Genomic DNA, 25,849 nt, shown 5'->3' on the forward strand with positions numbered 1-25,849 from the left:
TGCCAAAAACACCTTGTTAAAATCAAGGTAGCTTTGGAAATGTGTACAATTTAGATGTGTTTTTTTTTTTTTTTTTTTGTAGCGCCTCAATAAAGAAAATCAGTCAATTGTGGAGAGAGACAGAATGCGCAATGCATAGATAACAAATGGAGTGATCAGATATTACTTGTTATATTCCTGTAAAATAGCTCAAAATGGCCCAGGAAACTTTTCCTGACCTGAGTTTTTACAGTGTGTATTAAAGGGGTTATCCAGCGCTACAAAAACATGGCCACTTTTCCCCCTCTCTTGTCTCCAGTTCAGGTGTGGTTTGCAATGAAGCCCAATTTACTTTTCCATACCCCACCCAATCTGGAGACAAGAGAGGGGAAGAAGTGGCCATGTTTTTGTAGCGCTGGACAACCCCTTTAAACACATCATTTACATGGTAGTTTTTGCCACCATCTAAGGTCACTTTGTACCTTTATTTTTAGGCCAAACCTAGAAGCTGGTGAAAAATACTAGACATTCTTTCCATTATACAGTTTTCTCTAGGTTGCACACCAAGTTGTGGATTACAGATACTGACACAGTATACTGACCATGTAAAGGTGGCCTTATCAATACCATTACTGCCACCTAAAAGTGGTCTTATCTTATACGTTAGTCATTCTGGTTAATCCCTTTAAGGCATTTGGGTGTGCATTGACCAATTGACCATTCTAAATGGCAGAAACTTTTTGACTTTCATATTAAAGTAAGGGTCTATTCACACGTTAGTATATTTTTCACTCCGCAAATTTGAGTCTGCTATTTTTCATCTCCTATCCACAAAATTCCATCCCTATTGCACCCATATTTTTTGCTAATCTACAAAGTGTTCTTAATAATAAAGTAGTCACTATTACGGATTCCGTATTTTTTGCGGATTTAATCCGCAAAAATACGGATCCCGTAGAGCTCTATTAGTTTGTCTGTAGAGGAACTTCAGTCCGCACTAGGGCCTTTTCTATATTTTGGAGCATGGATCACGGCCCTGTACACACCTACGGATGTGTGAATGGGGCCATTAAAATACATTGACCCTATTTTATGTTGGTAATTCCGGATCTGCAGTTGTGGACAGAATTGCGGACTTTTGAATAGGGCCTAACACCTCAGTATGTTTTACTCTCCACATACTTCACTGGTGGAATTGGTGCACCATTGCATCTGTAATGTCCATGTCTTTTTTTTCAGCTTATATGTTGTTTTGTTGCAGATGACATAGTCAGATGTGAAGAGGAAGGCAGAGAACCCATGTCAAACCAACAGATAACCTTGTGGTTACAAGGTCTTTTCCTGTTTTCTTTGGTTTGGACCATTGGAGGAACCATAAATGGAGACAGTAGAAAGAAGTTTGATGTTTTCTACCGAAACCTACTAATGGGAATGGATGACCAGCACCCTCGACCCAAGAGTGTTAAGTTAACAAAGAATAACTTGTTTCCAGAAAGAGGTAAGCTTAATGTTATAAAGTCCTAATGCATATGTTTATAAATCGTGATAAATACTGGGAAGGTTTGATTGCATGGATAAGTAAAAAAGAAGCATAATACAATTATAAAAGGAGCTACAATACTTGACATATCTTATTTTTTTATATTGTAAGAGAGGCATGGTTTGGGAGCACAGATATCTGCCACTGAAGTGGTTAAACTGTGTCTGGTAAGCCCTGGGTGGGTCTCTGGTAACCAAGAGGTTAACCCAGACACAGGTAAAACAGGATTGATAGCCTGGTTGTCTGTGTTGGCCATAGCTAACATAGACAAATTGTAAAAATACGTACTGCTTTTTCTGGAGTGAGTGAGGTTGGCAGTGGGACGCTCACTCCACCCGGGCTTCGGTCCTGGGCTTCAATAACCCACAGCTGGGGGTCATCGGGGCCTTAAAAAGAAGATCACTGCAGTGCTGAGTGTGGCCATACCTGGAGAACTGTCTGCTGGAATACTGAAGGTATTGCATGGGCCACACCATACTTTGTTATTTGTACCCGTGGGCTGGATAGCTGGTCCCACGTATAGTCAGGGATCGGTTATGTACTAGTAAGTGCTCAGCCGAGCAGGGTTTATTTGTGTTTAAGCCTTTGTTAAGGTTTGCTTTGTGTTTTAACGCTAAGTGTGAAATAAAAACACTTAAATTGGACGTTGCCCTGTCTGTGTCCCTGCTTACTGCACTGCTACCTAGGATCGACCAGAGCTATTCCCCACAATATATACAATTGCAAATAATTCATTGAGAAGAATAAAACCAGCCCAATCAAAATGATTCTGACGAGATTGCAAAGAAATAAAGAGAGAAATAGTGGTCATAAATGAACACGTGAGCATAATACGGGTGTCTAAAAATAACCTTATAAAAAATACAAAAATACATATATACATTATATCTATGTGTTTCTAAAGACATATATGTCTATGTGTGTCTAATTACTCACCAGACAATGCTACCAAAAATCAAAAATGTTTTTTACTTCTACTACCTGCTGTATGTACATAATATTTGTTTTGATGCTGCCATGGCTTGTTGTTAGTAAGATCACCAATGTGCAGTACAGCAGTTTTTATGATTCTTACTCCTTTAACTAGACATTGCCTCTATGTTCAACTGCCTACATACCCCTATGTAATAAGGTGCAAGGTAGTGCTGTTCTGCTGTTCTTTTGCTCAATAATTCTGCTTTGTCTGCTGCCCAGTATGTGAAACACAATCCCTTCAAAGATACAGATGAAGGGGGAAAACCTGGGAGCAATCTGGATAGGAGGCATGTGCTCTCATGTACTGCGTGTACAGAGTACATCATGCAACACAAGCAGGAGATCAATCCCAGAAACCGATAGCTCCATCTGAACTCACTGATCAGAGAAGAACTTATACATTTATGCTTTTTTTTGGTTAAATGCTGGTTATAATGGTGGAATGGGTAAAGTGGATATTTCTCCCAAGATGTGGTTAGACAGCAATTTGCTGCAATCTGGAAACCACATTAAAGTTTGGGAAAACCTAATTTGTTATTAGCTGGGGGTGGCAAAAAATGCAGCACATTTAGACTATGTTTGCACAGTGGCAAAATGACAGTCGTCTTTCTGAATGGTTGGCATTTTAATGCCAAGAGACACTATTGATAACGACGGCTGCAAATAACGGTCATGATCATTTTTTCAGATGTCATTAGCAATAGATGGCCCCTTTTTTTCCGTTGTGGGGACATAACCTTAGGCTGTGTTTCCACATTTGGGGGGTTATCTGCAACAGTACACTACTATTAGGTAAGAAATGCGGACATGGGTTCAACCACGCTCAGAATGCATACAGAACGGACTGTTCTTACCTTGCCTTACCCCATGATAATACACCCATAGGCTGGGTTCACACTACGTATATTTCAGTCAGTAAATGTATATTTCAGTCAGTATATTTCAGTCAGTATTGCAACCAAAACCAGGAGTGGATTAAAAAAAAAAAAAAAAGGATATGTTCACACAATGTTGAAATTGAGTGGATGGCCACCATTTAATGGCAAATATTTGCTGTTATTTTAGAACAACGGCTGTTATATTGAAATAATGGCAGTTATTTACTGTTATATGGCGGCCATCCACTCAATTTCACCATTGTGTGAACAGATCCTTTCTGTGTTTTTAATCCACTCCTGGTTTTGGTTGCAATACTGACTGAAATATACGTAGTGTGAACGCAGCCTTAGGCTATGTTCCCACTGAGGCAAAGAATTTCAAGCTGAATCTGTACTTAATTTTACACGTATTCCACTTAAAATTCCACCTGTAAAATATGTACAGAGCAATATCTCTTTGTGTTCATGCTCTTTGAGATTTACGCTCTGTTGTTCACACAGCAGAATTTACGCATGGAGTGTTCCACTTTCCGCTTATCAATTTTTTGGGTGGATTCCGCTGGAGAAATCCCAAAGAAGTCATTGGGGCTTTAAATTTCCACTTTCCGCTTAAATTCCGCCAGAGCTGAAAAAGAGGAAATTTCAAGCAGAAAACTTTCCTCTTCAATTCCTCACCTATTCCTCAATGTGAACATACCCTCAGGCTGGAAAACTGTCTTTGCATTTTTTTGTGCCAAAACCAGAAGTGGATCCAACAGAAATGAGAAGTCCTCTCTTTATATTTTACGTCCCATTTGAATCCACTTCTGGTTTTGGCACAAAAACTCCAGTGGCAGTTTTCAAAAAAAACTGCTATATGTGTTTTTCCAGCTTAAAGCGTAACTGTCATTTCAGGGTCATTTTTCTGAAAACAATAAATATCTATAGTACAAACAATTTTAAGAAACTCTGGGATAGGTTTTATTTAACAAAAGAGTTTCCTTCTGTACTGAAAAAGCTGTTTTTCTAGCTTCCCCCTGACTTCAGAAGAAGCAGAATTTCTGTGTCCAATTTGGTCTGTGGAGAGTCGAGGGGCTGAGAGGGGTGAGTGACCACGGAGGTGTGCTGCATAGCACAACACCCTGCAATTTTCTCTCAGCGAGTTCCTCGATAAGCACTGACCTCTGAATCCAGCGTTTTAGGTGCCCAGACAGTCTACAAACATCCAACCTTCATGGCTCTTCTCCCTGTTAACTCACCTCCCTCGGCCCCTCCCCCCTCCATAGGATATAATGGAGACAGCAGAGCCCGTCTTGACTGGTTTCTCTGTAATGAAGACGGATTTGCCTGATAATGCACAGATAAGAAGTGAAGATGGGGGAAGGCTGGAAAATTGCTTTTTGTGTACAGAAAGAGGCTTTTTTGCCTAATAAAACCTATTTTCTAGAGTTTATTAAAATCACTTATACTACTGATTTCTGCAAAAAAAGAAAAATGACAGTTACACTTTAAAGGGGTACTCCAGTGGGGGGGGCACTTTTTCGCTGGGACCGGGGAGGAGGTGCTGAGATAAAAGACGTCCACTCACCTCCCCGGTTCCAGCGGCGGGTCCCGCATCGCGGTGCTCCGGTGCCCGGTCCCCGGGCGCTTCCTGGTGTCTGACGCGGGCTCGAGACGTGACGTCTCAGGTCCGCTCAGTAAGTCAGTGAAGGAAGTGGGATCCGTTTCAAGTCTGCTCAAAACCCGCCTCTGTCACTGACTGGCTGAGCGGACCTGAGACGTATCGTCTCAGGCCCGTGTCAGACACCAGGAAGCGTCCGGGAACCGGGGACCGGAGCGCCGTGATGTGGGACCAGGGAGGTGAGTGGACGTCTTTTCCCTCAGCCACCTCCTCCCCGGTCCCAGCGAAAAAGTGCCCCCCCCCCCCCCCCCCGCTGGAGTACCCCTTTAAGGCTATGTTGCCACAGTGTCTTTGGCCATTTGAAAACAAATAATGGCCGTTATCGTACAAATAACAGCCATCATTTTGAAATTGACAATTTGGCCTCAAACATTTACAAAATGAGGTAGAGTGCTGCTGTGCGGCTTCGTACCATACAGCAAACTCATACACATTTTACCCATACCTGTGCTTTGCGATGCAGTTATTCTTCGCTCTGTATTCACAGGTAAAAGCCACAAGCTTCAGTCCTGCCTCAATGTGCATGCAGTCGATAAGCAGCCAGTTGCATTTTCCATCAAACTATCCAATTCAGAAAAAAAGTCTGTGTGACACAGGTGGTCGATACCCCTGGCATATTTATTGGCATTTACATAGTGAATGCTTAGCGTCACATGGGTGGATTATCTGCCTTTCTTCACCTTTCCTTACCTTTTATTTTAATCCCTTTCAGCATGGTGTAGGAATCGTTATATGGTTAATAAACATCCTGCAAGCAGCTGCTACCAGGCAAAGGAGCTGTACATGTAAAAAATATCCCCCCAAAATATCCTTGTCCTTTCCCCCTGCCCTCCATGGTATTGTAATTCAAGAAATACAGCCATCGCCCCCTCCCCTTCTCACAAGGGAGACAAGCCTCACCTCAGGCCCTATCCCCTCGTCTGGAATTGAGGAAGGGGGAATGAACACTTGTTCTCTGTAATGTTCATACAAGTGTAAGAAGCCGAAGATCCTACCGGCAGGCACGGCTACCGTTCACTTTACCATAGCTTGTTCTTTTCAGATGTTCATTTGATTGTTTTTTTTTCCCAAACCAATCAGTATATAGATCCATAGGTTTTCAGAGAAGTTACATGATTGTTAAATCGTTTATGTGGCCTATTACTTCATCATCAAGGGCACTAAGTCCGCTCATTACAGAAATGTGGTGGATTATGTTTTTTAGGCTATGTTCCCACTTCGGAACATAGCTGGGAAAGCCGTCCGTTTTTTTATTATTGCAGCTGCAAATAATGATCATGATCAGTCAGTCAGTGATTGAAATGAGACAGCCGTCTTTCCCCACTATGTCCTCAAAGTGGGAACACAGCCTTAGGCTGGGTTCACACTACGTATATTTCAGGCTGTATTTGGTCCTCAAGTCAGGTCCTCATAGCAACCAAAACCAGGAGTGGATTGAAAACACAGAAAGGCTCTGTTCACACAATGTTGAAATTGAGTGGATGGCCGTCATATAACGGTAAATAACTGCCATTATTTCAATATAACAGCCGTTGTTTTAAAATAACAGCAAAAATTTGCCATTAAATGACGGCCATCCACTCAATTACAACATTATGTGAACAGATATAATAGGAAAAAAGAAGGCTTCAGCTCACCCCGTTTGACAAAGCGTGGTTGCAAGTTCATGCAGTTCCCCAGGAGGCAGGAGCACGTAGACAGATAAAGTTGCGGGCCGTCACCCGTATGGAGGTATAGAAAACCAAGGAAAATTACAGCTCCTTAAAACGTATGTTCGTTTTTATTGGTACAACTTAAAAAAGAACAAAAGCATTAAAAACACGCCGACGCGTTGCGGAGGAAACCCTCCTTAATCATGGCTGATGTATGCTTAAACAGTGAGTAACTTTATACCTGAGAAAAAAGTGTACCTCCTACATCCGGACCCCGCCCCACTAGAAAGGGGAGGAGACAAGGGATCGGGACGCAGAAATCACGTGATATACATAATAGATACATATAAGAAAATGAATGAAAAAAAACAATGAAAAACAGATTAGTAGATGAACATCAAATCCGTTTTTAAATTCATACCTCTAGGGAAGCGGGTTGCCAGGTGTAAAATCCAGTATGCCTCTCTTTTACGTAACACCTGGACCCAGTCTCCGCCCCTTTTAGGTTTATTCACCCTCTCAATGGCCTGGATGGCAAGAGAGCTGGTATCACCCTGATGGCATTGGTGAAAGTGTCTGGACAGCCCGGACATCGCTCTGGGACCTCCAAAGGGGGGGTCAACCGAGCGTATGTCTCGCAGGTGCTCAGAAAAACGAATTTTTAATTTCCTCTTGGAGGAGCCAACGTACTGTAGTTGGCAAGTAGTACAGTTTGCCAGGTACACCGTATAGGTGGTATCACAATTAAGAAAGCAATGTATTTTAAAGGTACGCCCTGTAACATAAGAAGTGAAAGTAGATTGTTTAAGTGTAAAAAAACACATAGGGCACCTAGGGGTGGCACATTTATGAAAACCAGTAGTTTTCAACCACACTGTGCCGCTACGTGTGGTTGGGGTTTCAGGTAATGCAGAGGGGGACAGAATATTGCCTAGGGTGACCCCTCGTCTAGCAACATATCTGACACCCTGAGAAAGAATTTTGTCACATAGATCGTCTTGGAAAAGAATAGGTAAGTATTTCCGTACTAAACTAGTGATAGCTGGAAATTGCGGGCTGAAAGCAGTAGAAAAAGTTAAAGGATTGGTGTTTACTCCAGTGATAGAATGGGCATTGTTGGAACGGCTGGTGTGTGGATGTCGGTCAGTTAGATGGTATTGCCTGTCATGACTCTCTGCTATGTTACGAGCCCTGGTAATGCAGTGTTTATGGTATCCCCTGGAGCGCAACCTCTGGGTAAGATCTGAAGCTATTATTTGATAACCCTGTTCAGACGAACAGTTACGTCTAGCACGTATAAATTCCCCTATCGGCAAATTTCTGATTACGTGTGTGGGGTGACTGCTTTCGGCATGGAGAATGCCGTTACCTGCTGATGGTTTTCTATACAGTGTGCTGGTCACCTTACCTTTGGAGAAGGAAAGGATGACATCCAAAAAGGAATGGAAGAAGGTTCATACTGAAATGTAAATTTTAGGTTAAGGGTGTTTCCATTAATGTAAAGGACAAAGTTGTGAGCAGTGTCCTTGTCCCCTCCCCATATTAGGAGGAGATCGTCGATGTATCTACCGTACCACAATATGTGCCCCCGATAGGGATTGTGGACGGTAAACAGGACGATCTCCTCCCAATACGCCATGTATATGTTAGCGAGGGACGGGGAGAAACTGGCCCCCATGGGACAGCCTTTGATTTGTAAATAAAACTTTTTTTCAAACTGGAAAAAATTATTAGACAAAAGAAAAAAAGTTACCAAAAGAATGTACTCACATAACCCCTTATTATAATTGCTGTACTTAAACAAGTGAAAGGATAGTGCCCGTACTGCAAGGTCGTGGGGTAGAGAGGGGTACAGAGTAACCACGTCGCATGACAGCCATGATGCACCCTGAATAGGAGGTAGTTTGGCAAAATTGGCAAGGAGACTTTTGCTGTCACGTATATAGCCTAAGCTGCGTGTGGCCAGGGGTTGGAGTAGGCTATCTAGCCAGACACATAACGGTTCCAGAAGAGAACCGATACCCGACACTATAGGGCGTAGGGGGGGGGGAAAATACTTCCTTGTGGGTTTTAGGGAGTGCGTGGAAAATGGGAACTCTGGGAAAATCAGGTACCATATGTGATTGTTGTTTACTATCAATATAACCCCCCTCACGACCAGTGTCTATAATGTCCAGGAGTTTGCGTTTGACATGGTCAGTGGGGTCACCCGAGAGGGGTCTGTATGTTGTGTCATCGTGTAAAATGTGGAGAACCTCACGAACATACAGATCCCTGTCGAGCACGACCACTGACCCTCCTTTGTCGGACTGGCGAATCACCAAGTAAGGATTGGACATAAGGTCTCTAAGTGCCACTCTTTCCATCTTGGATAAATTATCGTTGCCATAGTCCACCGAGGACGTATTGGAAAGGGCAGTGAGTTCCTCCTCCAATTTGGTTTGGAAAGCGTCCATGGTGGGTGTCCTGGACTGGACAGGGTAAAAACCCGGATTGGGGATAGCAGTTCTGGTGGTGTTAGTTACTGAACCCGAGTGGTTCAGGCTTTCCCCCTGTAAGTCCAGTAGTGATTGGAGTAACACTTGTTCCTGGAAAAGGAGATTTGGTGGTGCGAGATTCCGACCCAACTCATTCAAGTCGCATTCATTAGCGGACTGTTCACATTGGGATTTAAGCATACACTGTTTAAGCATACATCAGCCATGATTAAGGAGGGTTTCCTCCGCAACGCGTCGGCGTGTTTTTAATGCTTTTGTTCTTTTTTAAGTTGTACCAATAAAAACGAACATACGTTTTAAGGAGCTGTAATTTTCCTTGGTTTTCTATTATGTGAACAGAGCCTTTCTGTGTTTTCAATCCACTCCTGGTTTTGGTTGCTATACAGCCTCACAAATACAGCCTCAAATATACATAGTGTGAACCCAGCCTCAAAGTGTAACTAAGCATCATTTAAATGTCATTTTTCAGAAATCAATAAATATCAAAAGTACAAGTGATTTTAAGAAACTCCGTAAAAGGTTTTATTAAGCAAAAGAGTTTCCTTTCTGTGTCCATTATGTTCTATGGAGAGGGGAGGGTTCAAGGGGGGTGAGTGAGCACGGAGAGGAGAAAAGCAGGTCTGTACAAAACAACATCCTGCAGTCTTATGAAGCCGCTCGCTCCATTGTGTGAATAGCAGCCGCAGAAAACTGACATGCTATTTTTTTGCGGGGCCGCTAGCGATTCTGGACAGAGTGTATACTCTGGGGGACATTTATTAAGGAGTCTAATGTGTGAAACTATTTTAATGGGAATTGGTGTGTATTTTGTTCCAATATCTTGTGACTGATCGATTAAAATGTAGCACTGCCATAGTAAATGTATCTAATTAAAAAGGCGCAAATATGAAAAAATTGAGCAGTTTTATTCACCTGGTACTGACCAGACGTAAGCCTGCGCCTGTTTATACGACTTTTAAAAAGTCACAAATGATAAATTGGGTGCTAATCCCAGATTATGCGAATTTTTGGGTGAATACAGACAGATTAAAAAAAAGACGCTTGTAAAAAATATTCACCTGTCGAATCCTGGTTCATAAATAGAACTTAGACCAAAAATGGGTGAAAAATGCTATTGTTCACCAAAAATTAGGCGCAAAACTCTTGATAAATGTCCCCCAATGTGTATACACTCCAGCTAGGATTCCCTCTAGCTGCAGCACAATGTAAGTTAAACGGCCGTGTATGTTGTGTGATCATGGCTTAAAGATAAAAATTATTGTAATTCATTTTACTTTTATGGATTTTGTTGCTGATCTACAGCATACCCGTAGCAGAATCCAAAATCCACATAGATTTATTGTAATTCCTTTTACATCTCCTAATCCTTTGATTCACAGGAACTGTATATGACTTCTATTTCCACAAACATGCCAGTGGACAGTGGAATACATGGACTGATTATATTACCAAAGAGGAAATGACCATCTCTCCTACGGCAAAGGTACAACATAATTTACAGCCACAATATGAAGCCATGATGAATATAGAATGTAATGTATTGTTACAAAACATTGAGAAAAATATATTCTGAATGCACTTTAGAAACCTGGTAAAAAGTACATTACAGTATATGTTCAAGAAATAGACTGAATGTAGGCATAAGTGAACTACTTTTGGTCTATTAAAGCAACGTACAGTATCTACTTATTTATATCTATGAAATAGCCCAAGTACATGGTGTGATTGGAGGATAATAAAAAAAAAATATTAAAAAATTCTGTGGCTAGCTGATTGCAATATAATCTAAGGCTTATGGCCCATCCATATGATGTCGGTGGTGATAGGACCTCTTTGTTTCAGGAGATATAAGGCGCAGTCAGAGCTTTCTCATCGTGGTTTCCCCCTCCTCATAGAGAACACAGGATTGACAGCTGAACGTTCAGTTGTCAGTTATTAAAAGTGTTTGGGGACCTTTAGACTATATTGAAAAAGAGCAAGTACAGTAGTGCCTTGGATTACGAGCATAATTCATTCTGGGACGGTGCTTGTAATCCAAATCACTCTTAAACCAAAGCAAATTTTCCCATAAGAAATAATTAAAAATGCAGACAATTGGTTCCACACCCTCAAAATAATGATTTTTTATTCTGAATAACATGTAAAATAGATGAAACAAACATTCAGAAACAGCAGAATATGTGATATTATAAGTTAATGTACAGTAATGGAGAGGATGGGAAACACAAGGGCTGACAGAGACTGCAGGGAGCATGAAGGATTGAGCAGGGCAGATGTGGGCACAGTATAGCAGCACTCTCTGTCCGGGGAGAGAGGGGTTACAGCTATGAAGAGATTACCTCCACAGTCCTGTCCCCTGATGCAAGCCCCAGCCTGAAGTGGATCTGCTATAATTTGTAAGGTGAGGGAGCACAGTGCTGTAGACCCTGCTGTACAGACCATTCCCCTCCCCCACTCCCCCTCCCACCCAGTACAGGGAGCTCTTAAACCAAAGCAATGCTCTTAAACCAAGTTGCAATTTTGAAAAACTGTGAGCAAAATGCTCTCAATCCAAGTTACTCTTAAACCGAGGTACCACTGTACTATATACAAAGTGCATTTTTTTTCTTTTTAAATACAACATGCACTAAGTATAGCATTTGTTTCTCGTGTTTTTTTGTTTTTTTTTAAAGCACTGTAGGAGTCCTAAGGCTTTTTTTTTTTACAGTACATGATGCATCATTTTTGTTTGGACACAATACAACTATTTTACGTATCAGAAACATGCTTTTTCTTGTGTTTATGCATTTGTTTATGCATGTGAACACTTAAAGGGGTTATCTAGGATTCGAAATAACACAGCTTCTTTCTTGCAAAAACAGCACCACCTCTGTAGTCAGGTTGTGTGTGGTATTACAATTTAGCGTCATTCACTTTATTAGAACAGAGCTGCAAAACACTGTATCCAAACTGAGGACAGGAAAGGCGCTGTTCTTGGATGGAAATAAACATTTTAAAGTGTTTTTCTAAGCCTGGACAATTCCTATATAAAATAACACCCATAAAATGTAAAACCAAAAAGTGAATAAAGATGCATTAGAAAGAAAAATAATACAATTTTGCTTAGAAACAAGTCTATGTTTGAGTCTCAAAATACAGTAAAAATACAGTATGCTGAACGTAGCCTTAGAGTGGCAGTAATAATAAATAGTAATAATAAGTGTTATGCCTTTACTTTCCTAGGTATCTGATCTTATTATACCTACAATGGAAACTGCCAGACAGTCCTTTTTCTTAAATTTATATGTAGAACATTCTGTTCCCTTGCTGTTCGTGGGACCAACGGGAACAGGAAAATCTGCAATCACAAACAGCTTCTTGATAAAGCTTCCAAAAGATAAATATATTGCCAACTGCATCAACTTCTCAGCAAGAACCTCAGCAAATCAGACCCAGGATATCATCTTCTCTAAGCTAGATCGCAGAAGAAAGGGCTTGTATGGACCGCCTGTCGGAAAGAAAGCTGTGGTGTTTGTTGGTAAGACGCATAAGTAACAAAACTGAAATCATCACTTTTGTGAATATTAAATGTTTACTTGGCATTCTCCTTTTTTATCCATTTTTTTTAAAACTAATTTTTAATTTAACTGATAGTATCAATGAGATCTTAGGATTTCTAATAGAAATTTGCGCCTCCCAAATTATGAAACGATGTTCAGCCTTAAAGGGGTTATCTTTAAACTCTTTTTCTTTCAAATCAACTTATTTCAGGAAGTTATATAGAATTTTTATTTCTTTTATTTAAAAATCTCAAGTCTTCTCAGTCCCTGTCTTGGACAGAGATGTCAGCAGAGAGCACTGTGTCAGACTGGAAAGAATACACCACTTCCTGCAGGACATACAACAGCTGTTAAGTATGGGAAGACTGAAGATTTGTAAATAGAAGTAAATTACAGATCTATATAACTTTCTGAAAGCAGGTGATTTCAAAGAAAAATATTTTTGCTGGACAACCCCTTTAAAGAACTTTTTAAAAACTTTTATCGGTCAAGGTCTAAGTGTTTAGATCCTGACCAATCATTAGACGTGTGGGGAGATGACAGTGCTGCAGTGGGATCCTCTCCCCGCTATGTGCCTGCGACCTAGACGGACCTCATAAGTTTACATTGGAAGTCCATCTACGTCACATGACAAGAGCCGGGAGTGAATACACTGTGTGGGTACTTCTCCCAAATTATTTTCCTGATCAGTCATGGTCTGTACACTCTGTCATATGTCTCTCTGACATATCAAAAGTTCAAGAACAATGTGTCCCATTCATGTTGAGAGGTAGCGTTCGCCTTTCCCCCCCCCCCCCCCCCCCCCCAAAAGAACTGACTTGCCAATTCTTTGGGCGGAGAGCGGAGGCACATGAGACATCCCATTGAAACAATGTGAGTTCGCACAGAACAGTACGGGTCAGCATTTTAATCCTGCTGCCTGCAGATGGTGGATGCAGCTCGAGGACTTTCTGAAAAACATGGATACAGCCATATTCAAATGCCGAATGTTCGGGTGTGTGCGAACCGAAACTTTTGGCAAGTTGGCTCATCTCTAGTGGCCACTACAGGAAAAATGTATGGCAAGCTGCCGCTTTCACCGTAAATATCAGCCAACAGGGGTTTATGACATCAAACCTGCATCGATCAGCTGATCGACAGACTCATTTCAATATAAAAAGATCTTGCTATGGTGACAGACAACTCCTTCCATGATTTAATAATGCAATGGCCATACTGTTTTGAAGAAAGTATAGAATTATTCAATTGTTCAACTATAACTGGAGGTTCTCTTCTATTTTGTCTATAGATGATTTGAACATGCCAGCAAAAGAAATTTATGGAGCCCAGCCACCTATTGAGCTATTGAGGCAGTGTATAGACCACGGGCACTGGTACGACAGAAAGGACACCTCACGACTAGATATTGTTGATGTTCTATTTTTGTCTGCAATGGGGCCCCCTGGAGGTGGGAGGAATGACATTACTGGTAAGGAAAAAAAGTAATGCAACTATTAAATGTGATAGAAAAAATTAAGCATGTCCCTATTGGAGATACACTCATCCACACCTTTTGTAATTACATTTTTGTTAACAGAAGCGAGAATATAAAATGTTCCTAGTACAACGTAAATACCTATAATAATATTTTATTGGCCAGATGTAATATTTCACTGCACATATTAATTTTGTATGACCACAGTCGGCAAGTTTACAGCCGTATTCTGAGATTTATGGGACATTTTATTGGGCAAAGTAATTGCATAATCAGGAAGTAAAACGTAATGGTTGTTGATTATTCAGTAATATTATGGGAGGGCAGATATATTATGTTGGCACATATTGAAGAATCATTGAAAAGGGAGTAGATCTTGGCTGAGGAGGTCTATCAATCTTAGCCAGCAATAAAACTACATATATAATAGCAGCCATGTTATTGTATTCTGGAAGCCCCAGCATTGGTACACACACATAGACATACATGTATGTATGTACTCCTTATTCTCGTCCTGTACTACTGACATGTACACAGACCACCGGAAGGTGGTCTTTGATTCCATTCCAAACTCCCTGTGTTTAAACAGGTTACAAGTTCTCCAGTTTCCTCCAATAAAAAAAAAAACATACTGGGGGGATTCTAAGTGCTCAAGCTGCCTAAAGAATTAAAAATAAACCATACCCACCTGTCTGATCCCCTGATGCTGCTGATGCCCTGATGCTGTTTTGAGGGTGTTTGTTTCTCACTGTTCAGCACTTCTGGTTTGGGGAATCAGGTCTCTGGCTCAGGGTCAGCTACCTTAAAGCCCTATTCCACGGAACGATTATTGGCCGTATTCGGCCAATATTGGCCGTTATGGCCGATAATTGTCCCGTGGAATAGAAGGGAACGATCAGCAGACATCATTCATGTCGGCTGATCGTTGCAGTCGTTTGTCTTTCAAACATGTTGAAAAACAAACGACTGTGATAACAGAAATCTGCTGCTGTCGCACCGTGGAATAGGGGCAGCAGCAGCAGACCGCCACTATCCTCTATGGGCTGCCCAGACGGTCTAGCAATCACCCGGGCAGCCCCCCAGCAGCTCCGCGCGGCCACTCACCGCCGCCGTGTGTAATAGCAATGGCAGCGAGCGGGGAAGGAGGAGCAAACAAGCACTGATAGCACTTGTTTGCTCCTCACTGTCAGCCCATGAAATAGGGGCTTTAGCTAGAATTGGCTAAGTGGTCATTCCTTGTGTGCCGCTTAGGGGACTGGTTACCGTTGGAATCACAGAGGATCAAGCAGGTGAGTACGGTTTATTTTTATAATTTTATTTTTAAGGTAGCCTGAGCCCTTAAAAAGGTTGTCTGGGGAGATTTTTTGTCTTAGAAATTCCCAAGGTGCTGCTAAAACACAACAAAACCTAGTACTCATCTGGCCAATGATCTGTAGGTGCTAGGTCCTCTCTACTTCTTATGGTGCGTTTACACAGACAGATTTATCTGACAGATCTTTGAAGCCAAAACCAGGAACAGACTATAAACAGGGATCAGGTCATAAAGGAAAGACTGGGATCTATCCTCTTTTCAAATTCATTCCTGGCTTTGGCTTCCAAAATCTGTCAGATAAATCTGTCTGTGTAAACGCACCATTACTGTTTCTGATGACGTGCTCACCCAGTCCTGAATTGCAGACGTTTGGCTGGGGTGGGTTATCGTTGCGGTTGGCACGTCACTGAAAGCAGAAGGAAGTCAAACACTGGCGGCCCTTTGTAGTGCTCTCTGCTGACACCTCTGTCTGAGACAGGAACTGTCTAGAGCAACAGCAAATTCCCATAGAAAACCTCTCCTGCTCTGGACAGTTTCTGTCTCAGACAGACATGTCAGCAGAGAGCACTGTGTCTGACTTAAAGAAAACACCTCTTCCTGCAGGACATACAGCAGCTGATAAGTATGGGAATACTTTAGATTTTTAAGTAGAAGTAAATTACAAATCTATAAAACTTTGTGGAAACAGTTTATTTGAAAGAAAAAGATTTTTGCTGGACAACCCCTTCAATCCCTAGACAACCCCTATAAACATCTTTTTATAGTGCCAGAAAACCTCTTTAATGCCTATGATATTGATCCCAGTGTGTATATGTGTGTGTAAGGGAATAGGGAAATTAAATCCCTGTAAATGCTGATAAATATATATACAAAGAAATGTATATGTGGAAAAAAATATAATAAATATTTATTTATTATATAAATTACATTTATACAAAGAAGGTCTGCTACCCTTTAAGATATCCTAATGGAATTATCACCAGCACATCTCTATGTAGAATACATTCAGATTTCTGGAGGTCCAGTATAAATGAATTGCAGTATAAATTCCGTTCTCCTTCTTTGGCTACTATGTGTGTATGCGATCTTCGCTGCATTTCTTTTTACAGACAGAATAATATTTATAAGTCAACCATCCTCAGGATTTTGTGTTATTTCAAATAAAACTAATTAGGAAAGCCTAAAACACCAGCGCAGGCACAGCGACACTCGGGCAGATGCATAATGGATCCTGCTGGCGGATAGGTTATTCCATGAAATTTAAATAGCTTAAATGCAAAAGGTTCAGCTGCTACAAATATATTTCCACTTATGCTGGAGTTTCCACATAGAACTGAATTGCTGTTTGATGAGAAACACATGACTGTGCAAGAATCAGGCACATTTATTGTACTCATATAGAGCGCATTGCCTTCTAACCCCTGGAGCATTTAGTGGGTAGAAGCAAACTATTATTCCTACAAATGTATTGTGTTTCTGTGTCTCTGATCTGCAAGAAAAGGAATAACATGACTGCTTTCTATTCTTTTACCTGTGTGCTGTCACCATGGATGCTGTGTACATTATAGACACAGTCAATCACTCTGCCCTGTAGCTTACTCACTGTACGTTCTATGATATGGACAAATGAATAGATAACTCCCTGTCAATCCGCTTTTTTTCTTTACACAGTTGGTGATTTGATTTTATTTATTTTTTTCTGCAGGCCGCTTCACTCGACACTTGAATATAGTTTCTATTAATGCTTTTGATGATGAAACAATGACAAAAATATTTTCCTCCATCGCAGACTGGCACTTCGGCAAAGGATTTGATATCTCGTTTCTCAGGTATTTTTATATATATATATATATATATATATATATACATATATATATTATACGTAATGGTTAATGCATTAATATTAAGCTTTCTGAGGTCAGCTGTCCTGAGAGGGGGAGAGCTGGAGGGCTAGTGGCGGCCTTGTCTCAGGTAAGGTTGGGTAGACATGTGGAGGGGGCAAATGCAGGTCTTCTGTTTTTCATTCGCTTGTACACCTAAAGTGTCTTCCCCCTCCCTCTCCAGACTGCACTGCTAGTAAAACTTGATAATGACAGAATCTCTGTACAATGGCTTCAGGAGAATGAACAGGAGATGAAGGGGCGTACAGATGGCAGCTCATGAAGAGTATAGAAGGCTCTGACTTAGGGTGCTTTCACACACACCGGATCCGCAGCGGATTTTACAGTGCGGATTTAATGCTGTGTTCATTTATTTAGTCAAATCTGCTGCGGATCCACTGCGTATCTGGTAGGTGTGAAGGCACCCTTAAAGGAGAAATCCGGGGAAATTGTTTATTAAAGTATTGTATGTGCGGGCTCTGGCTGCTAGAGGGGATGATGGCAGGCGGACACTGAGGGACACAGGGCACTGGAGGGACACTGAGCATCCCTCTGCCATCATCCTCTCCAGCAGCCACAGCCTGCACAGCTCTGGGAGTCGGGTTGTGACATCACTATTTTATCCAGGAAGTGACATCACCATGTTATCCAGGAAGTAATATCACCATGTTATCCAGGAAGTGAAGCCTTGATGCAGTAGTAAGTGCAGGGAAAAAAAAGCACTTTATAAGCATTTCCTGTAATAAGTGTATATTAGTAATTTGTATAACTTTTGGGGCAATACAATACTTTAATAAAAAAATATCACTAGACGTCTCCTTTAAAGGGAACCTGTCACCCCCTGTGCCAGGGTGACAGGCTCCCGACCCCCCGTTAGAGCCCCCTATACTCACCTAATCCCGCCGGGTCCCGCTTCTGGAGGTGGTCGGGTGATGAAGATCTCAGCCACTGCAGCCCGGCGCGCGCGCTGAGAGATGAGTCCAACACCCATAGAGAATGACAGGAGAGTCCAGCGCTCCGTCATGGAGCGCTGGATCTTCATCACCCGACCACCTCCAGAAGCGGGACCCGGCGGGATTAGGTGAGTATAGGGGGCTCCTGGGGGGTCGGGAGCCTGTCACCCCGGCACGGGGGGTGACAGGTTCCCTTTAAAGCTCTAATACACATAGCGATTATCGGACGTATTTGGCTATTTATCATCCATTACGGTTAATAAAAAGCAACAATCAGCTGACATGCACGATGTCGGCTGATCGTTGTCTTTCAATGTCTGCTGAAAGACAAACGACCACGATTGCAACAATCTGCTGCCTTCGCTCTGTGTAATAGGAGCGGCATCAGCAGACCGCCACTGTCTTCTATGGTCTGCCCAGACGATCTAACGATCGCTCCCGAGAGGTTGGCAATCGCTTGCTGTGAAGATCGGGCAGTGTAATAGGGGCTTTATTCTTCACCACTGTGCTTAGATGGAAGAGCTATATATATTTAGGCTATGTTCACACTACGTATGAGTCCGGCCGTAGTTCGTACGCAGCCGTACATGTGCGGCTGAAAGTACGTCCGTGGGAAAAATAGACATGCTGCCGGATTGCGAACAGGTGGGCGAACCGCGAACATACGCCCGTAGTAGAGTTATGCTTCCCTAGCTTGTTTCGAAGCGATCTGAGGCAGGTCATTTACTTGGAAATCTTCGCCCAGCCCAATAAAACACACAGAACCTTTTGGATCTAAAAATCACGTTCAATTTGGCTGAAATAAGTACTCCGTACGGAACCGCATGGAAATCCACAGCCGTGAGTTGGAACATTTGCGTCCTCAAACAATGGCCTTGTTCATTTTTCACGGCGCCGTATACGATCCGGCCGTAAGCTCATACGTAGTGTGCATTGTGCGGGCGTATATCGTATACTTTCAAGTGAACGCATCAACCTCAAAACTACGCACTACGGCCGGAAAGATAAGTAGTGTGAACATAGCCCTAATATGTCATTTTACTTCCTGCAGGATATATAGTAGCTTATAAGTATGGGAAGAATGGAGATTTTTAAATAGAAGTAAATTGCAAATCTATATACTTTCTGACACCATTCCATTTGAAAGAAAATGTTTTTCACTGGACAACCCCTTTAAAGGGACTATGTACCCACAATCTGCTCCCCCAAAACCGCTTGTACCTTCGGATAGCTGCTTTTAATCCAAGATCTGTCCTGGGGTCCGTTCGGCAAGTGATGCAGTTATTGTCCTAAAAAAACAACTTTTAAACTTCCAGCCCTGTGTCAAATTGACGTGGCCTACAGTGTTTATGCCCTAGGCTTGCACTGCCCCTCCATCCCTCCTCCCCGCCCTCTTCACCATTAGAAATGCCCCAAACAGCATTTCTCCTAATCACCACTTGTCGGAAAACCTTAGCGATCCAGCACATGTGCAGTGTTCAGACAAGTGATGATTAGGAGAAATGCTGCCTGGGGCATTCCTAATGGTGAAGAGGTCGGGGAGGAGGGACAGAGAGGCAGCGCAGGGCTAGGGCATAGACACTCTAGGCCACGCCAATTTGACACAGGGCTGGAAGTTGAAAAGTTGTTTTTTTAGGACAATAACTGCATCACCTGCCAAACTATCCAAAGGTACAAGCGGTTTGGGGGAATCAGATTGTGGGTAAAGAGTCGCTTTCAGGTTGCTGTAGCCATAGTTCACATCAGTACAATCCTCTACCATGTATTTTCATTTGTCTTTACTTGTAATAAGCATTAATGGTCAGAATCCTCATGTAATCCCTTCACACATCAAGTACTTCGATTTTAACTAGTCACATTTTTCTGTTTCATAACACCATCATCTCTTTTCATGCCATAACAATTCTAGAAAGCCTTTGCTTTGAAGCAGCTTGATTTCCCATTTAGTAAAATCACCACTTGGCTGCTGGCGGAATACAATGACAGTAATTGGCTTAGAATTACATTTAAACACAATTTTGGCATACCATTCACTGTCCTTCATTAAAAGGAGATTGTTTAATGCTCCACACAAGCTAAAGGCCTGCAAATGCCAGAAATTCTGATTTGTATCTATTATTTTAATTCTGAGCAACACTGTAGCCCAAAATTAAAGTGACACTGTCACCCCCCTTTGTGCATTCTGACATCTCTACACAGGTGTAAAGGGTAAATTTAACGCTTTTCATACCTTATTTCATATTATACGTCATGGTGTTTGTTCAAGTAAAAAGTGTCCTTTTATCAACTGCAGATTGTATTAAGTGGGCGTGGCCTTGCGGCATTAGTGCCACTTAGCCCCGCAACGGCACCATTGACCCCGCCCCCATTGACGGCCGAAGTAAAGGGGGTGGGGTTTTGACCTTTCGGCCAGCCTGTTCCAATGGCCGGCGAGGGGGCAGGGCCAACTGTGGCGTTGTTGGCTAAGTGGCGCTAATGCCGTGAGGCCCCGCCCACTTAACACAACCTGCAGTTGATAAAAGATTACTTTTTTCTTGAACAAGCACCATGACGTTTGATATAAAATAAGGTATGAAAAACGCTAAATTTACCTTTTACACCTGTGTAAAGATGTCAGAATGCAAAAAGGAGGTGACAGTGTCACTTTAAGGAACTTCCGTTTCATACCTGACAGTCTGTTTACTGGGGATATAAAACCTAAGTAACCAATAAGTCTTTCAGTTGGGTTGTGTTGGATCCAAACCAGAGAAGGGGCAAGGCAAACTACTTTTCACCACCTTTCCTTGAAGTTTTAACTATATTTTTGTAAAAAGACTATAAGCAGTGCTTGCCATTGGATGAGATGAGCTCTTCTGTAAATGACCCACTGGATAACCGACGATCACTATAGGTCCAGCAGCCAAAACCATTGATGATTGTTGTCGCTAAGGAAGCTGTGGACAGCCATTGCAATAGTAATTTATTGTTACATGGTGTTTATTCAAATAAATAGGTGTTTATTACAGATGAGTGAGCCTCAAACACATCCGGGTTCCTGCATTTTTAGCATTTGATTACCATTGGCTGAAGAAGTTGGATGCAGTCTCCGCGACTCCCTAGGGCTGCATCATCTCTAGTGTTCGTTTAATAAATTGTAGCGCTCCAGAGCTGGAGACATTCTTTGTGGCAGCTATCTGCTATATTTAAAAGAGGGGAGCCTACTGTATGATGTCCATATGTCCATAGAGCACATGTACAGGATTAGCCTTATTTCAAAACCCCATTCAAAGATGCTCAGCATGTTTCACAGAGGACATAAGAAGGTGTAAATTCTTAGAACCGTAAAAAAGTATGATTTATTGCTACAAATTCTATGTCAGACCCATAAAAAAAACCTTGAAATATGACCAGGATTTATCAAAATCTTTTAAACTGTATTGGTGGTCGGTGAGAATATGATTTTATATGTTGTGTTTCAGATCTGGCAAACTGATGATACAAGCCACCATGACAATTTACAAGACAGCTGTGGAAAAGTTCCTGCCAACTCCTTCCAAATCTCATTATGTTTTTAATTTAAGAGATTTCTCTCGGGTTGTGCGTGGGGTCCTACTGTGTCCTCACACTCATCTACAGGTAATCCAGAATACATGTTTAGGGTGTAGACTAGTACATTACGTGTGGCACGCCTAGTAAGTCCTCACTCCTATTTCTTTCACAGGGAAGCTTGGTTAAGCTTGGCCGAGCTTGGCCATGTCTAAGACATGGCTGAAAGCACATCTTTGCATCATTTGGGCATTCCATGGTGGTGTTTTCCCACCCTGCTAGGCCTGATTAATCAATTTCTCCCTTGAGGGCCATATTACATTTTGGCTGAAATTTGTTACTGTTTTTCCTGTACACATGGCAGACATTTATGAGTAGGCAGAGATGACATCCCTGTACTTAGTTTGTTGGCATAAGTATAAAATTACACTGCACTTTTATGATTTAGCGTTTTTAAAGGGGTAGTGCGGCGCTAAACAATTATTCACAAAATCTCACCCAAACTCCAACCACCAAAAAAAACAGTTATGCTCAGCCAATCGCAGCTGAGCTGCTGATGACTCGGCAGAGGGGAGCTAACATGAGGGACGGATGGAGACGACGTCATTGTCCCAAGATGGCGGACGGGGGTCGACAACAGATGCGGTGGGTATAATGCACCACACTTACGGGTCTAGCGTGGGTGGGGGGAAACACGGGGATGGAGGTCATTAACATACATAACACACATTACAAAGTTGAATAACTTTGTAATTTGTGTTATTTTGTGAATAATTGTTTAGCGCCGCACTACCGCTTTAAACAAAGCCAGAAGTGGAACAAAAAGGAATTGTGAATATAAAGCAAGAACTTATACTTCTTTTTCCCTCTGGGTTTAGTCATCCAGAATCTTTAGAATCAGAGCGGACATGGACTTTACCAACAATTTACCCTAGCGTGCAAGGGTAAATTGGGATAATATGACACATACAGAGACCTCACCCATCTGTGTGAAACCCCACCCACTACTTTCCCGCCCTCTTTGTGCCTCCAGTTCCAATAACCCTAGGATTCCAAGGAATTAAATCACTGGCTGATATCTACTATATGTCAGTGCTGACTGAATATCTGTAATAACGTGAAGATAAAAGAAAGCTGAGCTATATGAAAAATGCATTAAACAAATATCCTTAGGGTTTTTGCTGCCAATCATAAAACTCTAGCAAGTTATGAACTACGTTAATGAGTTATGGTATCTTTTCTGTGTTTTCCAGGACAATGATAAATTGATCAGACTGTGGATACATGAAGTTTACCGTGTATTTTATGACCGCTTAATTGACCCTGAGGACAGACAGACTTTCTTCAGTATGGTCAAAGAGACAACTTCCAACTGCTTCAAACAGAGTGTTGACAAGGTAGGATGCACAACTAACCATTGTAGGGTAACATGGTAAATTATTGGTATTACATCTCTGTATGTTTTAATTGTAAATCGCTGTATTGTTCGTGCGGCACAAGTTCTCATCACCCAGTAAAGTAAGGGATGTGGCCAACATGATCTTAATCTCCTACTCCAAGGGCCCCATAGCATCTACAAAACCTGCCTTATGGCATGACTGCTGTAACATCCCTAGGCAACACACAGTGGTGTTCCCATACTCTCAACCACTTGCAGCGTCCTGGTCCTGTGTGTGCTCCTTTTTCTGCTCACCACTTCAGGCTTGGTTCTGCCTACTCTTCTGCCACACTCCATCCTCGGTCCGTGGCTGCGGGTGTCAACCATAGTCCTCTTTCTTGGACTTCTGACAGCACAGCAATTTCTAATCTTGCCTCTAGGGTGTGTGCGATCACCCTCCTTGATTAAAAGGGGCCTGTGTGCTTCTAATTATTCGTTCTCAACCTATCCTGTTTCTACTGCACCTATTTAAAGCTGCTCTGCCTGTTCCTCTTTGCCTGCGCATTGTTGGTGTCTCTTGTTCCTGAGCAAGGTTGTGTTTCTGTGTCTGCTATTTTATGTATCCTAACCTGTGACTTTTTCTCAGATTGTGCTTCCTTACCAGACCCCTTCTGTACAGTTTAGCCTTTACTTCTCACCCGCTCTTCTGCCTGTTCTTTTGTGCCCTTGCTGGCACCGTCTAAGACCAACCACTACCCATTCTGGGACCACACCGGTGGAGTAACATAAGTCGAGCTTGCACTTCCTGGAGCAGGATAAACGACCTAGAGGGCACTTAGACTTCCCTCTCTGGTGTGTCCCAAGGTCAGACTGGTTCAATAGTAGTTAAGAGGCTTGGAAGGACTAAAACTAGACTTATCTTCACTCTACACTTATTAATCAGATTTTTGTGCAAATAAATTAAAATGATTTAAAGTTTTTATTTTGTTAAAGCACACATGATAGTATAGAAACTATATTATCATTTAGAAATACATCTTTGATGAAACAGTTAGGGGCGACTTTATAATTTGAAACTTTTAACATGGAACTTAATGTCAGAAATGTTAGCGTATGTATTCACCATATTCGTCTCAAAAGAATCGTGGTATGTATTAGTTTTTTTTTTTCTATAATGTTCAATTACTTAAGGGCTTATTTTGCACCATTTTACAGAACACAGACTTTAATCATTATGTATGTCATTAAAAAGACTTAAAACAAAATAGGATTTAAGCAATTTGCGTATTAATAAACCAAGAATGCACCCAGGGATTATAGACGCTCCATTAATTAGAACATACATTATACAGTGTAACATGGACAACTTTACTCTTTTCTATAGCTTTTTTTTATTTAGTAAGACATACATAGAAGTGATGGCAAGTTATTTTATGTAATCCTTTTATACCTTTGGGCTGGACTGCTCAGTAATGCGCATTACTGTCTCTTTAATGATGCACCCATAAGATACACTTCAGTGTGTGGCTTGATACAGTTTTGTTGGTGAATATTTAATCAATGCCTTATTAAAAAGTTTAGTGATTATCAGGCATCGAGTCCCCCTCAGCATCTTGCATATTTACTTCTTAAATCAGTGTGCTGATATAGAGCTCTTGGCATGGCACGACCTGGCATAGCTCTCCCTCTCCCTCTCCCCTCTGCCAGTTTCACTGGTCCCCCCATTGCCCAATGAATTCAGTATAAATTGTATTGTGTTTTTTATTTTGTAATGTCCTGTTTGTTAACCCTGATCACTTGTATAACGCTATGTAATCAAGGGCACAAAAAAATAAAAATAATAATAATAAAAAAAAATTATATATATATATATATATATATATATATATATATCAAAAAGACTGGTAGATTAACGTTAGCAAAAATAATTAACTACTAATGAAAAAATTACTTGTATGACACATGGATACCTGGATACATTTCTGCCATGATTTGCAAAAAATTGCTGCTTTTATACCACTAATTTGCACAAACCAAGGCATCATGACATTATCTATCCTGTACTATTAACACCAGGCAAGTGCTGCCATAGTGGGGTGGGGGGGCCCAGGCTTGGTGAACAGCCCGGGGCCTATGGTAAAGTTAATCCACCCCTGCTGGGGACCGCGGACAATCGGTTTGTAGCGGCTAATTAACCATTTAAATGCTGCTGTAAAAACTGACAGCAATATTAAAATGGCTTTTAGAAGTCAATCCCTGGTGGTCTAGTGGCTTGCTGCCATGCTTACAGCTCAGGTTCTCTTCTGGCTCCCGGCGCTGTCCCCAGCTCAGCGATTGTTTTAGGCTATCTGCAGCAGCCTGATACAATCAAGTGAAGAAAAAATCTGTCCTCCCCAAATGAAAAAGCTTTAAACTTAATTTAACCATACAAAAGTTGTTGTTTTTTTGTTTCACAGTATATTTAATCAAAAATTAAGCATATCATTGCATAGTACAATGGCCGTTGCAAAAGATAAGAGCTTATCTGAGTCTGTAAGTGAAACAAAATGCTGTGTTCAGTTATTTAAATGAAATCTGCTGCAGAAAATCAGCTGCAGATCCTGTAG

The 25,849-nt window shown here is 41.6% G+C and overlaps 1 protein-coding gene across 2 annotated transcripts in view; it reads left to right on the plus strand.

Annotated features, from left to right (window-relative positions):
* The window catches only part of DNAH3 (dynein axonemal heavy chain 3), a 257,207-nt gene that overhangs the window by 183,638 nt on the left and 47,720 nt on the right, over positions 1 to 25,849 (plus strand). For both annotated transcript variants that reach the window (XM_069983790.1, XM_069983791.1), the window contains exons 40-46: positions 1,241 to 1,477; positions 10,562 to 10,665; positions 12,405 to 12,699; positions 14,010 to 14,189; positions 17,213 to 17,336; positions 21,799 to 21,955; positions 23,119 to 23,262. In XM_069983790.1, the coding sequence (XP_069839891.1) occupies positions 1,241 to 1,477; positions 10,562 to 10,665; positions 12,405 to 12,699; positions 14,010 to 14,189; positions 17,213 to 17,336; positions 21,799 to 21,955; positions 23,119 to 23,262 (1,241 nt within the window). The remainder of the gene's footprint in view (positions 1 to 1,240; positions 1,478 to 10,561; positions 10,666 to 12,404; positions 12,700 to 14,009; positions 14,190 to 17,212; positions 17,337 to 21,798; positions 21,956 to 23,118; positions 23,263 to 25,849) is intronic.

Source organism: Dendropsophus ebraccatus, chromosome 9, assembly GCF_027789765.1.
Source record: "Dendropsophus ebraccatus isolate aDenEbr1 chromosome 9, aDenEbr1.pat, whole genome shotgun sequence".
Taxonomy (NCBI): domain Eukaryota; kingdom Metazoa; phylum Chordata; class Amphibia; order Anura; family Hylidae; genus Dendropsophus; species Dendropsophus ebraccatus.